We start from the raw sequence: 16933 nt of genomic DNA, 5'->3' as shown, positions 1-16933 counted from the left end.
TATTTTTCTCTGTTCTTACTAATGACATGATAATGATGCATTTGGGGTGGAAATGAAGTTTCTATTGTATAGCCACAGCATTGACATTTGCTGTCAATATAGAGACGACGTTGTCTTCTAAAGCTCCATTGGCAGTATCGGTCAAATGTTTCTTTGGATCCTGTTTACCAACATAACGTGTTTTCAATTCCTGTTCAGTCAATTCTTTTTCTTCTTCGACTCTCTTGGAGTATTGTTTGGCAATCTTAACCATCTTTTGTGTTGCCTCCAAATTATTGTGCTCTTTCTCTTCATAATCATACATTTTTAATCCAGCTTGCCATTGTTCCTTATGTAAGTTCATTAACATCTTTGTTTCATCATGTGTCCTATGATAATCTATATTTAACGAATAGTAATGTCTATTCAGGCCATGAATTAATGCTTGAATATTGGCTTTATTCATCAGACCAACGTTTGACGTCGTTTGTCTTGGCTCTTGGTTATTAATCAATGCACCTGGATCTATCAATCTGAATGCATCAATGACAACTTTACCTTTGACAGATTGGATTGGATCCACAACAACAGCAACAGCTCTATTGTTCAACTGTTCAAAGGATTTCTGCGTATTAACATCGACGGAAGACAACCAACATCCAAACCCAGGATGTGAATGATACCATCCGACCACCATCTGGTCTCTGCCGGTCTGTTTCAACATATCCATCATTTTGGCTTGGAAAACATCATCAACAGCTTCCACAGACACACCTGTACCTGATTGAGGCATAGCAAATACATCTACAACATTAACAGTATAGTCATCCACGAATTCACCTAGCATCAGGCCCATAACTTCCATAGGAACACCGGCTCTACCGTGTTTCAACATCTTCAACAGGGCAATTGATGATATGTACACAGTCTCCTTGGTATCATTACGGTCCGCATCAACAGCACCTACCTTGGTGTTCATCATAAGTCTTTGCAATCTATCCATATTTGTTTGCGATGTATGTATATATATATATATTTCTGTTTCTGTCCCTTCGAAAGGCTAAGTTTGCTTATCTTCTTCGAGTATCAACTAACTGATAGTAACAAATGTACCTTATTAACTCCTTCGATTGCTCAATCTTTTGGTAACCTTCTCTTTGTTTCCCTTTTAAGTTGATAACAGCCCTTTTTGCCACCTTCATCCATTGGCTTATTCTCTCTATATTGATTGGGTTTTTCTTTTTGCCCCGTCGAGTTTCGATTCCGCGAGGGTAACGCCCCTCGATTCTGAAAATTGATTATATAATTGAAATTTGTAAATATAAATAAGAATTTCAGGGTCCCATCTATACTCCTCGTTTTATATTAAGAATATAAGATTATAAATTAAGAATAAATATATTTATCTTTGTGAGTTGAATCATCTAAACGATTAATCACATAAGAGATAATTACTCTATTAAAAATAAAATATGTCCCCACATGGTAATAACAATGGGTCAGGGATCACTCAGGGCTCGCAGACTATCAGTCTCTCTCAGGCACCACCAGTGCTGACTCTACGTGCATCAAATACAGAACACAATAAAGAGAATCAGGATAATAAGAAGACAAACGATAAACCAAATATTAGATGGGAGCAAGGTACTATCGATAATGAGAATATGGGCAAAAAGAAGACCAAAATCTGTTGTATATTCCATCCGCAGGATGAAGATGATGAATTTGCTGAACCCGAGGTCCATATGCATGATAAACCATCTGATTCTGAATCTGATTCTAGTTCATCTTCTGGTGAATCCGAAGATGATAATAAAAAAGGTTATAATTTCGAAGAACGTAGAAAAAGAAGATTAGAGAGACGTCATATGAAACTAGCAAAAGAAAATTCTATTGAACCAAATGCTTATGAATTCCAACCTGACTATTCACATAGAAGAGCACAAAATAGTATTAACTCACATCCATAGTATGGTTGTAATGTTTCTTTTTTCACTTAGCACAAACCCATAGTCTGGACATTCGAAACATCTTTTTTTTCTTTTAATTCCGCAACTGTAACCTTAACTGTTTTCTCTTCAAACTTGTACCGTATACATTTTACGTCAATATTATCTCTTTCATAAAAATGTGGAGTTGATTACTCTCCTACATTATCATTTAATTATATATCCACATATGTATATATATATCCATTTTTAAGCATTCATCTATTCTGTTTTTATAAATAAAAAACTGTTTTTTAAGGCTCTCCTTATTGAGATCTCAAATCCAATCCTCTTATTCGCTAAGTATAATAATTATTATGTTATATTGTATATAGAGGTCGTCTGTGTTTATTTTTATGTATCCCTATATATATATATATACTAAATTCATAATGTAACATCTAAATTGATTAATGTACTAAATGTCTCCCTAGGCATTTTATATTGAATAACACCAGCATATATCATACAATTTTTAGCAATATTCTTCAAAGAATTGATCTGTTGTGCTTTTTCCATAGATTGATATTCACTCTTATTCAGATTTTCAACTAATCTTGAGACGCATGTCATTGTAATAATTAATAGGTTTGGTATACATTTGATTAAATTCTCATTCAAAGTGGTAAATTCTTGTGCTTTTTCCCTTGCTGAAAGTTCATCAGCAAATGGTAAAATATTTAATTCTTTAATCATGGTTAGAGTTTGCTGCCATTGTTTACTTAAGAATGAATCTCTAATATCAACCATCTTCAGTAAGAAAAGACATGTATCAGAATTCTTATTGGAAATCTTCTTTGAAATCTCTAGATTATCAGCAAAAGTAGTAATTAGTTTTCTTGCTAAAAGGATAGGATTTGTTTCACTGTTATCACTCACTTGTAATAGAGGTTGTGTCAAGTCAGCATTACTCAAAATATCACCAAGTAGATTATTGACAATAGATAAGACGATATCATATTCCTCTGATAATTGATACAATAATAAACTATCGTGGACTCTACCATCTTCATCGGCATTACGAGCGGCTTGTTCTGTGATAACACGCAAAAATTCACTCTCATCACGTAAATGTAATAGAGGTAATCTTTCTTCGATAACACCTGGGATTCTTGTACCATCTCTGCTAATCTTACCTAATAAAATCGCAAATTCTTTGGTCTCAAGTACTAATTCTCTCAAAGCTTCATGGCATAATTGAACTTGTTCATTTTGTTTCTCTGTGCTTAATCCGATTAAAATAATGTATTCTATAGCAATTCTTGGATCAGAAAATTTGAAAGATTTCACATAATTACTTATAATTCTGGTGAAATCAATTTCTCTTTCATTCTTATCATTGATGGATAATAGTCTCTCTCCAAGTGGGGAAAATCCACCAACGCTACCATTATTACGGTCGTTATTATTATTAATATCTCTATTGTATTGTTCAGTCTTGTTCACAATGGATGAAATTGAAGGGAATTTCAATAAGTTCAAACTAGCCATTACAATAGCTAAATGAACAGCATCCATTTCATTAATAGCATAAACATATGCAATGGCTAGTTCATATAGGCCACTTAACACTAGAACTTGTAAGTAATGGTTCGTAAATCTAGATGGACCATATGAGGTAACGATGTTCTGGAAATCGGTAAATGTATATCTTTCATATATTGGGTCATCTTCACTGATATCATCTTTCATGAGCATGAAATGGACCCATAACCAATCCTCGACGTTCAAAGTTACAGCTGAGATGTTCTTTCTGGTTAGATCACATCTACCAATGATTTTATAGACAGCCAGTCTAAATGGATCACCATTCAAAGAGTTTTTAATATGCTGGTTGTACTCGGTATGAAGTCTGTTGGAGAACTCCAATGGTAAAGTGCCATCCTTTGAGGAAATGTATGCCTTGAAATAACCTAGGAATGATTGTTCGACCTTCTTGAAACTTGATTTGTTACTGGTCGCAACTTCGAGAGCTTCTGTTTTCAACCCAGCTCTTAATAGGTAGAAAATCAGTGCCCAAATTGGGATACTATTAGCCACAGTTAAATTCTTGATTTTCCATGAATTGTCAGTGTTTTTCAGCTTACTATCAATAAATGATTTAACCTTATTAATATTTGTTGGTAACCCTTCATCCATTTTTTTGTTGTATAATAAATTAACATAATCTAAAAATTGTTTTTCCAAGTATGTCTTAGATCTTTCTACAGTATTGATTTTAGTCGAATTTTGATTATCATGTAAAGTATCTAAGATTTTCCAAGTTTCTAACATTTGTCTGTTTTTAGTATCGTTAGGATTCCTAGATAATAATGAGATGAATTCTTTAGTTAATTGGATAGGTTGACCTGCTTGTCTTGAATTGTTGAATTTGTAAACAATCTTCGCATGTGTTTCAAAATTTTCTCTTACCAAATGATTTTCATTAACATTCAATTTAGATTCGTTGTAATTATCGTTTAGGATTCTCAAAGAATTATTACCCCAGACAGGAATTTCAGGATTAATAGAGTGTTTCTTCAAAGTTGCGCTCACGAAATCTTTTGGAATAGTAGTAGATGATGAAGCTGTAGTAGTAGTACCTTTATTGTTGATTAAGATACCGAAATTTTCTCTGATAATATTCTTTCTTTGATTCCAATCCAAATTTAAATTTGAATTAACAAATGAATCGAAATCCTTTGCTGCATTAGACAACAAAGATTCAATCGATGACAAGATATTTTCTTCTTTCTTAATCTTCAAATAACTGTCGATCTCCATAGGACTCTGAGTCTGTGAAGTCAAACTATTAGTCTGACCAACAGCTTGATTCCTCTTCAACTTATTAGTCTCACCATTCTGTAAAAACTTCAAAGAGGAATCGATATCATCGAACGCAACACCACTGTTAGCCAACAAATAATGAGCCTTAGTATGATCCACAGGCAATAATTGTCTCTCATTGGCTTTATTCCTCTTATTCGGAGCGAATTGATGATCCTCTACGTGACCGTCGTCCCTCTCATAGTGAGCATTTCTCAGTTCTCTTGTGCGTCTGTTGATTTCATGAAGACTCAATTGGATGGAACCCAGCTCGGACGAGGTCGACGGCAAGTTTTTCGACGACTCTAGTAAGTCGTTGAAAATGGTACTTGCAGCAACTTTGTTGTTTTGAGGGTCCTGGTTATTGTCGTTGTTGTTACTACCGAGACCAGCACTCATCATGTTTTAAGTTATTGAAGGAGAAGGTTGGCGTGGTTGTATATGGTATAATAAAGAGAGGCAGAAAGAAAGAAGCTTGTACGTTAAGAATTTAATGTTCTAATGTATGTATACTATTTATTGTATTGAACTAGCTTGTTGGTTTGTTGGTATATTTCAAAAACAAAAAAATCAAATAAAGTACCATAATAAAAGAAGACAAAAAAAAGAAAAATTTTCCCGTCTTTACTGAATAATGTGCAAGGTCAGTGTCCGAGAAAAAATATCAAGTAATGAAGGAAAGAGAGAGACTCTTATTTGCGTATTAAAACTAAAGAAAAGAGACTAATATCAAATTAAAATTAAAATTATTTCATTACATATTCGTCTATATATTTGTGAACAGGCAAATTTTCAAAATCGTCGTCGGTGGAGAATTGAAGGATTCTTTGAGCTTGTTTCGAATCTCCAAAACGTTCTTTAATATGATTTTCAAATTTGGACATCAATAGAGGAATACCTTCATCACGTCTAAATTTATGTCCTATTGGATACTCAACAATAATCTCATCTAGCATGGTACCATCATTCAATTCTATCAACAAAGCATTTGCGATAGATCTCTTTTGAGGGTCATAATAATCCTTAGTGAATTGATCATCACGAACACAAAACATTTTGGATCTCAAATTATCAATATCATTATTCTTAATGGCAACCTCATCGGTATAGTCATCAGCAGTAAGTCTTCCGTGAATCAATGGAACAGCGATCATATATTGAATACAGTGATCTCTATCAGCATAATTATATAATGGGCCCGACTTATCGATGATGTTCATAGCAGCGTCTTGAGTTCTAATCCTAATACTTTTAATGTCGTTAGCAGATTTTCCTAATGCAATAAGTCTTTTATTTGCCATCATTGCGGCCTCTGCAGCTGTTTGTGCATGAAATTCAGCAGGGAATGAAATCTTAAATAAGACATTTTCCATCACGTATGATTTAAATTCTTGACGTTGATTGAATTTAAAAGGTTGACCTTTAAATAAAGTATCGTAAAGTCCCCAACGTGGTGTAGTTAATACACTTGGAATACAACCAATTCCAGCATTTTTCACCAAATAAGCCAATCTGACAGCTCTTGAAGTAGCATCACCTGCGGCCCAAGATTTTCTTGAATTAGTATTTGGAGAATGTCTATAAGTTCTTAACGAATGGCCATCGACAAATGCATGAGACAATGCAGTCACGGTTTGTTCTTCGTTAAGACCAATTAATTTACTTACAACAGCAGTAGTAGCCAATTTCACTAAGATGACATGATCTAAACCAACTTGATTAAAAGAATTATCTAAAGCCATAATTCCCTGAATTTCATGAGCTTTAATCATAGCTTCCAATACATCTTTAATAACAAACGGTTTCGCAGTAGGGGAAGATCTATTAATGAAATCGATTACAGCAAGGATCCCCCCTAAATTGTCCGATGGATGACCCCATTCTGAAGCTAGCCAACAATCATTAAAATCTAACCATCTAATGGTAGTGCCAATAGCAAATGCACCATTAATTGGATCCATTGTATAATTAGTACCTGGAACATTGCAGCCGTTTGTAATTTGACCCAATTGTGGAACGATTGGTTTAATAATATCTTGAACTTGTTGATATTTTAAAGAAGCCAAGCCACAACCAAGGGTATCTAAAAGACAATACCTAGCTGTATCGAATGCTAATTTTGAATCAATCGAAGTGTTATGAACATATGAAGCAATTTTCGTTAATAATGCGTCAGGTGTAGGTCTATCGTTCATTTTTATTGATGACGACATGTATCTAACACTTGGTAGTAATCTTCTTGACATATCTGTAGTATCCAAGGAGCAGAGAGAGTGAATAGGGGTAGTTCTTATATATTGTTACTATATATATATATTTAGTAATCAAATCTTACGTATATCATTTTGAATGCTCTCATCATCGCTCCTTATATATATATATATGTGTGTGTGTGTGGATGAGTATATAAAAGGATACCAGTGTGCTTCTCCGATCTTCTGATCTCTAACTCTTATGGAATTGAGTTGAATTGAGTTGCATTGGGTTGAAATAATGCGTGACTTACTCCAAAATACCCCAAATACCCCAAAAATGCATTAAAATATTTCTGTTGATAGCCGCCCAATACAGACAGCGACAGGGAAAAACAAACAAATAAACCCGGGGAATGGCATATAGAGACAGAAATATTGGGGTAATTGATGATGATAAAGGAAAGAGAAGAATAAGTAAAAGTAAATAAATGTATATATATAACGAACTAAAGAATAAACTAACGAATGAATGTGGATGCAAAGGTAAGCAAGTGGCTGGATGGAGGTGCAATTCTTTATGAAGTGCGTGACGTTGTCAACTTCTCCAATGTCTTTAAATCTAACGATTTTGGTCTTTCAATTGGCAAACCATAAATTCTATCCCAAATCAATTGAACTAATGGGCCAATTGATCTTGAACAACCAAAGATTACTGTAAAGAATAACAATTCTTGAATACCGTAATGATAAAACAATATCCCTGATGCTGCATCGACATTTGGATAAGGATTATTACATTTCCCATGTTTTAATAAGATTGAAGGTACTAAAGTTGATAATTTTTGCATTAATTGAACGTGGGGATCATCTTGGAATTCTTGTTGTCTATTTTCAACAAATTCCAGCATTACATTAAATCTTGGATCCGGTTTTCTTAATACGGCATGACCATAACCTGGGATGACTTTATTTGAATTTAAAATTTCCCAAATTTGTGATTCGATTAATTTATTATCGTTAACGTCATTAACGTTTTTTTCCAAATTAATTAAGAATCTAACAACTTCTTGTGCAGCTAAGCCATGTAAAGGTCCCGCAAGTCCATTAATACCTGAAGCATAACTTAGAAATGGATCAGCTAAAGTACTACCTACTAAATGAGTTGTATGGGCCGAGACGTTCCCACCTTCATGATCAACATGAATGCCTAAATACAGTCTCATTAAATTATTAAAATCGATTAATTGTTTATCGTTTAAATTATTTTTATTAATTGAATCCTTTGTGGAAGTCATACCTAGCATTGAGCAGATATTATAACTCCAATCCATTGAATTATTAATTGAACCTAAAGATTTGCCATTATTAATTAAATTTGAATAAATTTTACCAATTAGTAAAGGTAAATTTGCGATTAAAACCATTGAATCATCAAACGTTGAATCCCAATAATCGTTTTTACCAATTTTCCCATCTTTATATAAATTTGCAAAACTTGAATTATTACTTAAACATTCCAACCCAATTGATAATTGAGTCATTGGATGTAAATCTTTTGGTAAATTATTCATAATGCTATCGACTTCAATTGGTAAACAATTATTTTGTGATTTTAAGATTTCGTTAAATAAATTTGTAATACTTTTTGTTTCTTGCATTGTTGGAATCTTACCTGTCAATAATAACCAAATCATTGATTCCGGTAAGAAGATTCCATCGATGCCAGGTAATGAGTCCTGACATTGTTTAATTGTCATCCCTTTAAACTTGATCCCTTCATTCGGTGATAATGTTGTACCGTCCCATAACATTGATTGATTCCCACGCATTCCTCCAATTATTGAACCGACTGTAATATTATCAATTTTAACATTTGAATGATTTGTCTTTAAGTCTTTCAATCGTGATCTTTGCAACGGAATCAATTCTCTAAGGGTGTCTTTCAAAGCCGATGATGACAAACTAGTAGAGTGAACTGAACTATACACTCTAGTAAACTTTCTTAGCATATTTTTATTGCAGTGTATATATTTCTCTTGATGTAGCTATGTTGCATGAGACTAGACATAATCCCAGCATTGACCACGATGATGATATATGGCATGCTTATACTTATATTTATATACTTTATCCTATGTGTGTATGCGGGGTAATATATAGTTACTTATTAAAGTGTGACCATCTCCATCTCCATCTCCATCTCTACCCCGCAATCAGCGGCTAATACACAACCCCTAACAAACAAGGGCCAAAATACTCAGCTCAAATGCAAACAAATAATAATATCGATAATATACAATTAGACAATTAAACAAGTATACAGTTATACAAGTACACAGTTATGCAACTGGCACTGGCATATAGCCGCTATTCCAGTCTGTCTGTGTGTCGAAAGCATTCGTTCATATTGTACCCCAACAACAAATCGAAATTCCGGTTGCATCATGCTTCGTTCTACACCGTTTTTTTCATTGTTTTCTATGCAAATGAAACAGTTTTCTTCTTCTTTGAGGAATGTTCTTCTACAAAAGCACTGCTGTTTGTTACTTTGTTTGCGTCACGTTGGTTCTTTCTACGCAGCGACCTGGCGGCATTAGCCTTGTTTTTCAGTTCCGATTTTTTGTCCTCCAGTTTATTCAGCTTGGCTTCTTCTTTACGTTCAATTTCTTGCCTCTTTAGGTCTCTGATATCTTGTAGTCGTCTATCTTTCTCTAATTTACTTTCAACAGTGTGATCGTATTCATCCCCAATGCTCTTCACCAACCTGGTCAACAACAGAGTATCGTCGTCGGCAATTAGTTTCTTACCTTTCTTACCCTTCTTAACTTGAAACCCGGGAATAATGCTTCTGTTCAACGTTGGAATACTCAACTCTTTATCTGTATATTTCTGCTTATTCTTGGCATTCTTTTCAGACGCACGTCTACCGTATAATCTTAACCGGGACTGGTCCTTCTTCAATTCTAACTTGTTTTGACCTCTCTTTCTTGAAGCACGGGCTTTGTCATCAGCAAGCACTTCTTTGTTATTAATCAGTTGATTACGTGCTATATTGTCTCCAAATACTTCAGGTCTAACTTCACGTTGAGAATTCTGACCCTTACCATTGATTCTATTCAATGACGATCTTTTACTACCCATCTCACACTTTATTTATGATCAGTCTTTATGCTTTTGTATTTATTTATATAAATATGTCTTATGTAAGGAGATGAGATGAGATGAGATGACCTTCTTTATACTACTCTATTTTCTTTTTCTTGACTATGAAAGATCGAAGAAAAAGAAAAATTTTCTCTTCTTTATTTTTTTTTCTTTGGTTTTGGTTTTGGTTTGACAAATTTTCAATTATTTCTCGTCACGTGCAAAAAGAAGAACAGGTTATTTATTTTTATTAAAATTTACATGCTTGGATGATTCGTTCATAATCCTCTTTAACTAACAAATATGAATCATTAATTGCTTTATATTGTTGCTCACTATCTTCAAGTTCGCACAACGAATCATAATTCTTTAACCAGATGCGTCTTTTCACTTGTCTAATAAACAACATATTCTTCTTCTCAATTAATAAAATCATCTCAATTAATCTATTAAATTGTCTTTTCTCAAATTTATATTCTTGACGTTTCAGTTCAATCCACTCATCACTAACAAATTTAACTTCTTGCTCATCCATACATTTCTTCTTCAACTCTTCGAAAAATCCTGTGGAACTCAATATCTTTAAATCATTACGATCTCTTAAATCATCAAACTGCTCATTCGGATCCTCGACAGTGATACAACTCACCGTATCTTGTTTAAACCAATACGAGTACAACGACTGATACAATGACGACCCATGGCCAAGCTCTTGGTATGGCGGCATGATTAGAAATTGCGATATCTTTTCATTGAATTTTAATTTAGTCGCTTTGTTATCAAACGATTCATGACCTTGATAATCCCAATAACTATACGTAGTGACAAATCCAATTAAAGTTTGATCTTCTTCATTAAACAATAAGTAAATTACCCAACGTGGTTCGTCTTCTAAATTTAAATACGTGGCAGCTTCAATATATAATAACGTAAAAATTTGAATTCTTAACCAAAATTTAATTAATGGAGAATCTTTATCCTTCTGAATTAATTCACCGATTGGTACTCGATATATACCATACGATTTATCCTCTTTCTTATATTCATCAATCTTTTCACAAAGCAACATCAAATTAAACGATTCTCTCTCAGAATGGAAACTGTCAACCCATTGTAATTCATCTCTCAAGATATAATCATTTGCAGGTAAAAAAGGCGTTATCTTATCAATTATATCCGTTTGCGGATCGATTGCATCGTTTAATTTTTCAGAATATTTAACATTTAGAAATGGCTTATACGTAATGGAATCAAACACTAAATGGATCACTAAATCTTTGTAACCGTATATCGTTTCATCATCTCCAAAGATCGGATATGTGAAAGTCGGTGGGAATTGAATGGCTCCAGCTTGAACATCTTTCCCAATTAACGAAATCTTTAACGCTTCATTCGAAGATGTTTGCCAACTTTGAGGTTGGAAATCACTAACATTCGAAGATTTCATAGTTCTTTTCAATATACTCACCTGGTCCTTGTTTCCTTCTTTTGTAAGTGTGTTTATCTAATTTGATTTATCGCGTCTGTTTTCTTTTCTTTTATATATATATACTTTTTTACAAATCTCGACTTATAATTTATTGATTTCTCTCGCCTTCTTCTTCTTCTTTTTTTTGGAATTTCTATCTCAGTTACTATATAAACCTTATCAAAATTTATTGAAAATATTGAATGATTAATTAAAGGGATGACTTTTAGTTGAGATATTCTGTTGTTGTTGAGACTAGTAACACTTTTTTATTTGTATTATCAAAAAATATATATACACACACACACCTGTCGATCTTATATATATATGTATATATATGAAACGGTTTGGAGTATCGGCATTTGATGCTACGAAAGATACTTATGATTCAACTATTTTACAAAGACAATCAAAAGAATATGAACAACAATTAAAATTATTTCAAGATAAGTTAATCCAATTCGCTAAACAACACAATGAAGAACTAGGACTAAATCATGAATTTAAATCAAAATTTATGAAAATGTGTAATTCCATTGGTATTGACCCTTTAAATTTATTTGATAAAGATCGTCATCTGTTTAGCGTAGATGATTATTATTACGAAATTTGTGTGAAATTAATTCAAATCTGTAGAGATATTAAAGATATTAATGGTGGGATTGTATCCTTAGACGAATTACAAAAAATTTATTTTGCTCAATCAAATGTCACTATAGAAGATATTGAAAAATCAGTTCAAATGTTATCAAATTTAGATGGAGGTTTTGAAATTTTTCAAATTAGAGATCATTTGAAATTCTTAAGAAGTGTTCCGAATGAATTGACTTCGGATCAAGCGAAGGTCTTAGAAGTATGTTCGGTCATGGGATATGCTAGCATTAATCTATTACATATAAATTTAAATTGGGAGCGCGTGAGATGTAAAGCAACTTTGGATGAAATGATAGCTAATGGTTTATTATGGATGGATAATCAATGTGGTGGGAAAGAAATCTTATATTGGGATCCATCTTGGATTACAAGATCGATAGATATTCAAACGTGACATAATTAATATAATTATTTATATAGTTATATAGTTATTTATTTATTTATTTATTTATTTATATATAGTGGGGAGTTTTGAAAATATAATAAATTTCTAAAGAAAGAAAGTGACTATTACAAATTAATTATATAATATACAAGTGACAAATTATTATATAATAAAGGAAAGTATATCCTTTTTCTTCTCAATCAATTCTGTTTAGAATTGTCAAGTTTCTTACTCTCTTTCTTTCTCTCTTTCTTCCTCATGTATTTGGCATTAACAACTTCAACACCAGCCATGATATCTCTGTCGGCCATCTTTTGATAACGAGATACAATTCTTCCAAGTCCATCACCAGTATTGATTCTAGTCTTGCCTCTCATTGAAAATTCTTGTGATGGTAAAGAATCTTCCAATAATTCTGTTAAACATGCCTTTAAATCATATTTCAATTTTAAAGCATCAACAGCTTTGCCATACTTAACAGATTTAAAATCATTGACATTGGTATTTAACCATTCGATCTCACAATCAAACTCACAATCATATAAAATTAATGGAAGATCATTAGCCATATCATATATTGGTTTTTGTGGAGTCTTTTCAATATCTAACATATTGGTTATCAAAGTATCATCTTCTAATCCTTGACCCACTAGGAAAAGATTCGCCATCATACAACGTACTTGATGCCATAGAAATGCAGAACCTACTAAATCAAAACAATAGAATTTATCATTATATTTCATGATTTTAGCACTAATAACATTTCTATGATAGTTAGTAATTTGTTTAGATCCATCTAATTTACAAAAATTTCTGAAATCATTTTCACCTTCAAACATTTTTGCTGCCTTTTGCATCTTTTCAAGATCTAAACCATTTGCATTAAACAGATATTTATAACGACGACTCTTACAACTAAATCTAGCATCAAAACTTTCAGGAAGTCTTAATGCCACGGCTGATACTCTAATATCATTAGGTAATTGTTGATTTAGAATATGAGCATAATCAAGTTCTTTGGAGTCGTTTGCGGGATCCTTTTGTTCTTCATCAGTTAAATTAGATCTAATATTCAAAGATACTACTTGACTCATAGCACTAACACCTTTATCTGTTCTACCACATCTACTGAATTTGGAATCCTGTGGAACCATAGATGGGATTAATTTACATCTATTCATGGCATCCAATAATATGGATTCTACAGTTGGAAGCTTTGTAGCCTCCTTTTGAAGTGCAAGACCATTATAGTTCCAACCCAAATAAGCAAATTTAAGAGCAATAAATCTTGTATTATGTTGTGCGAAATCAAATTCTCTAGGCTTCTTTTTCTTAGACCTCTTTGAAGAATTTCCCTTTATACTCTCTTCGTCATTCTTTCTCTTCTTAGATCCCTTAGCCCTATTTGGTTCTACTCCTTCAAGTTCTCTTATTCTTTTGATCAAGTTCTCTTTATTCCAATTGGAATATTTTGAACTGTCAACAGCGATGCCTGTCGCTGATCCAGAATTAGCAACAGTCTTACTTCCGGATTTAAAGAAATTCAACCAAAATCCCATGTGGAATTCTATCTATATCCAATCTTAATGGATGATTTGCTGTTGATAATAGTCCTTTACGAAATATATAAATATATATTTATATATATTGAAAGAAAGATATATTTTTCTTACACCTGCTTATACGCTTTCAAGTCGATGAATGTGATAAATTTTCACAACTCGAAAACTCATCGCGGAAAGTTATTCGTCCGGCTATCTCTTCAATGTAAACATAGAAATTTTAACAAAACAAATTTTAAAAAGTAATGAAATATTGTTAGAGTTAATAAGTATTAAAAATAAAATATTGAATGGTGTCTCTATTTTAACAGTAATCTTGTTATGATACACAAAAAACAATAATAAATAAAAAGAAATGCGGACGTCTTGATCACCACAGCGTGGCCGACAGTTGAGTAAGACCAAAAACAAAAATGCGAATTCTGTGGATCGAACACAGGACCTCCAGATTTCTTTTTGACCGAAGTATATTCTTCAGTCTGGCGCTCTCCCAACTGAGCTAAATCCGCTTATAATTTAATAATTTGTTGTATTGTGATATCGAATGATCGAAGACAAAAATTGTTATAATATAGGAAGTAGCAATACGCAATTATTGTTAAATATTGTAAACGTAAGTTTGAAATCGAGAATATACGATTAGTATTCGAGTTGAAATTATCGGACATAGTTATAGATATTCAAATTGTCAGAAATTAAGAGTAATATGCACAACACTTAATTTCAATAGGTAAAGAACTACCTTTAAGCACAGTTATTATGAAGCGTGTTAAAATATGAAACAAAATATGTGGCAACATGAAACAAAGTTAATCGCATTATGAAACAAAGTATAATTCGAACCTCAATTGAGATTAGAATAAAACATATATAAAGACAAAGAATTCTGAACTTACATTCGAAGTTAGATTCTATTTGTTCTATAAATAATATATAATATAAAGAGACTGATCAATTATCGTATTAAAAATGTCCGAATTAAATAAAGTAAAGCTTGAAGAGACTAATAGAGGCAAACACTCTATCTCAGATTCTCTACACAAATGTATAATCTTGTAGTTTTATTTTATGTTATATAAAGTAAGTCTATATAAGGAAGATTGTATATATATAAAGTTAGAATATGTGGTCCTTTTATACTTTTGGAAAAGGAAAACAGTCTACCAAATATTGATAGTATTCTTACTAAACATTCTAGAAACATGTTCTAGACACTTTTGAAACAATTAGTAATACTTGCTTACTAATCATTCTTAAAGAATGTTCTAGAATCATATTGAACAGTTAGTAATGATGGGAAAATTGAATATTAGACATCTTCTATTTAACTGAACAAATTTTATTATATTACAAAATCAACTTATAGTCGTCTGATCTTTTTATATCTTATATAAAAATATATAAAGTAAATTATGGAAACAATTATATTCATAAATGAAATATTGTTCCATTTATATATGTTGGATTTCTTGTTGTCGTGATTATAAACTCACTCGACAGTGGCGTAAGTAATCTATTATTAAGTTGTTGCGGGATGAACCTATCAATAGATCATTGCGGGATGAACCTATTGTTAGATCATTGCGGGATGAATCTATCAATGGATCATAACCTTGGTCATTATCCCTCTTATAATATATTTCCGACAAGTAATAATTTCTTACTAAACATAAAATTGTAATAACCAAGTATTGCTACTTTCTATATTATAACAAATATGTAGCGGCAGAACTAAAAAGTGTTAAACAGAGTTGCTGTTGTTAAACTGCTCATCTTTTGTGCATAGTAACGTTGGACTATGTAGCTCCAATAAACCCAATGTAGGGGGAACGAATACTACATTATGCAGTATATATCATGTGTTATTATATATACGACAGTGCATCACACTCTAAATTCTACTTATATTAGCTACCTTCACCTTCAGTTAGGTTAAGCTAATGTTAGCCTTTTTAGTGCTGCCGCTACATATTCAACACAACATTATTACCTAATTATTACGTAATTCTTCATTCTTATTTGGACATTTTAGATATATCAATTCCACATAATTTCTGTCAATTAGCTTGTATACTACTTTATGTAATAGATCAACGATTGTCATTTCTATAAAGATTGCTTGTATAATTTCTATTCGTTGATCTATTACATAAAGTAGTATACAAGCTAATCCTATAAATATATAGATAGATACCCAGATATATCTCGAGGAGATAGTATCTCTTTAATAAATGAAGTAATGTACAATGGGCATCTCATCGCAGGAAAAGTTTTCTTGTAGCGCATCGCGTGTTATCGGAAAAATATCTTCTAATAGTTTTTCCGATATTATAATATACATGTCACGTGATAATTAGTGACCACGTGATCCTTTTAGAACAGTTGCTATAGAACATACAAGTATGTTCTATCTGTTCATGAATTGTTACCATAATAAGTATCGCTACTTAATATTTCCACAACAAATATTCCCACAACAATATATTCTCGATTTCAAACTTACGTTTACAGTTATGTCACTGAGGGGTTGATCTATTGTAGATTCTTATATTATATTTTCAACAGCTTCAGATATAACAATAGTACAAAATAACAGCGCAAGTGGTTTAGTGGTAAAATCCAACGTTGCCATCGTTGGGCCCCCGGTTCGATTCCGGGCTTGCGCATTTTTTTAAATCTCCATTAATTTAGAAACTTGTGAAACTGTGGGTATGAACAGAAACATAATTTATTTTTTTGTTAGATTTTGCTAG

At 32.4% G+C, this 16933-nt stretch overlaps 9 protein-coding genes and 2 non-coding genes across 11 annotated transcripts; 3 read left to right on the top strand and 8 right to left on the bottom strand.

Moving 5' to 3' along the window:
• Positions 1 to 61: 61 nt before the first annotated feature.
• RPN11 (proteasome regulatory particle lid subunit RPN11) lies at positions 62 to 982 on the bottom strand (the record flags this gene model as incomplete). Its single annotated transcript, XM_041550294.1, has 1 exon — positions 62 to 982. One exon carries the CDS (start codon positions 980 to 982, stop codon positions 62 to 64), a length of 921 nt encoding a protein of 306 aa, XP_041406228.1.
• Positions 983 to 1451: 469 nt separating this feature from the next.
• YPI1 (type 1 protein phosphatase-activating protein YPI1) lies at positions 1452 to 1949 on the top strand (the record flags this gene model as incomplete). Its single annotated transcript, XM_041550293.1, has 1 exon — positions 1452 to 1949. The coding sequence occupies one exon, from the start codon at positions 1452 to 1454 to the stop codon at positions 1947 to 1949; it is 498 nt and encodes a 165-aa protein (XP_041406227.1).
• A 405-nt stretch (positions 1950 to 2354) lies between these two features.
• On the bottom strand, positions 2355 to 5171 carry NIC96 (linker nucleoporin NIC96; the record flags this gene model as incomplete). Its single annotated transcript, XM_041550292.1, has 1 exon — positions 2355 to 5171. The coding sequence occupies one exon, from the start codon at positions 5169 to 5171 to the stop codon at positions 2355 to 2357; it is 2817 nt and encodes a 938-aa protein (XP_041406226.1).
• Positions 5172 to 5518: 347 nt separating this feature from the next.
• On the bottom strand, positions 5519 to 7018 carry PDH1 (putative 2-methylcitrate dehydratase; the record flags this gene model as incomplete). The annotated part of the gene is made up of 1 exon (XM_041550291.1): positions 5519 to 7018. The coding sequence occupies one exon, from the start codon at positions 7016 to 7018 to the stop codon at positions 5519 to 5521; it is 1500 nt and encodes a 499-aa protein (XP_041406225.1).
• Positions 7019 to 7542: 524 nt separating this feature from the next.
• Positions 7543 to 8976, bottom strand: CIT3 (citrate (Si)-synthase CIT3; the record flags this gene model as incomplete). Its single annotated transcript, XM_041550290.1, has 1 exon — positions 7543 to 8976. One exon carries the CDS (start codon positions 8974 to 8976, stop codon positions 7543 to 7545), a length of 1434 nt encoding a protein of 477 aa, XP_041406224.1.
• A 469-nt stretch (positions 8977 to 9445) lies between these two features.
• Positions 9446 to 10108, bottom strand: LOC1 (Loc1p; the record flags this gene model as incomplete). Its single annotated transcript, XM_041550289.1, has 1 exon — positions 9446 to 10108. The coding sequence occupies one exon, from the start codon at positions 10106 to 10108 to the stop codon at positions 9446 to 9448; it is 663 nt and encodes a 220-aa protein (XP_041406223.1).
• A 253-nt stretch (positions 10109 to 10361) lies between these two features.
• HAT1 (histone acetyltransferase catalytic subunit HAT1) lies at positions 10362 to 11558 on the bottom strand (the record flags this gene model as incomplete). Its single annotated transcript, XM_041550288.1, has 1 exon — positions 10362 to 11558. One exon carries the CDS (start codon positions 11556 to 11558, stop codon positions 10362 to 10364), a length of 1197 nt encoding a protein of 398 aa, XP_041406222.1.
• A 358-nt stretch (positions 11559 to 11916) lies between these two features.
• SNF8 (ESCRT-II subunit protein SNF8) lies at positions 11917 to 12627 on the top strand (the record flags this gene model as incomplete). The annotated part of the gene is made up of 1 exon (XM_041550287.1): positions 11917 to 12627. The coding sequence occupies one exon, from the start codon at positions 11917 to 11919 to the stop codon at positions 12625 to 12627; it is 711 nt and encodes a 236-aa protein (XP_041406221.1).
• A 191-nt stretch (positions 12628 to 12818) lies between these two features.
• On the bottom strand, positions 12819 to 14177 carry DEG1 (pseudouridine synthase DEG1; the record flags this gene model as incomplete). The annotated part of the gene is made up of 1 exon (XM_041550286.1): positions 12819 to 14177. The coding sequence occupies one exon, from the start codon at positions 14175 to 14177 to the stop codon at positions 12819 to 12821; it is 1359 nt and encodes a 452-aa protein (XP_041406220.1).
• Positions 14178 to 14594: 417 nt separating this feature from the next.
• Positions 14595 to 14689, bottom strand: KABA2_04S04862. The gene is made up of 2 exons: positions 14652 to 14689; positions 14595 to 14631 (listed from the first exon to the last, which is right to left on the bottom strand). It is a non-coding gene; the product is annotated as a tRNA-Phe (tRNA).
• A 2086-nt stretch (positions 14690 to 16775) lies between these two features.
• On the top strand, positions 16776 to 16846 carry KABA2_04S04840. The gene has a single exon. It is a non-coding gene; the product is annotated as a tRNA-Gly (tRNA).
• Positions 16847 to 16933: the final 87 nt, after the last annotated feature.

Source organism: Maudiozyma barnettii (genome assembly GCF_903064755.1).
Source record: "Maudiozyma barnettii strain CLIB 1767 genome assembly, contig: KABA2_04, whole genome shotgun sequence".
In the NCBI taxonomy this organism is placed as follows: domain Eukaryota; kingdom Fungi; phylum Ascomycota; class Saccharomycetes; order Saccharomycetales; family Saccharomycetaceae; genus Maudiozyma; species Maudiozyma barnettii.
The sequence above is the reverse complement of the archived record's forward strand: the minus strand, read 5'-3'. Positions and strand labels throughout refer to the sequence as shown.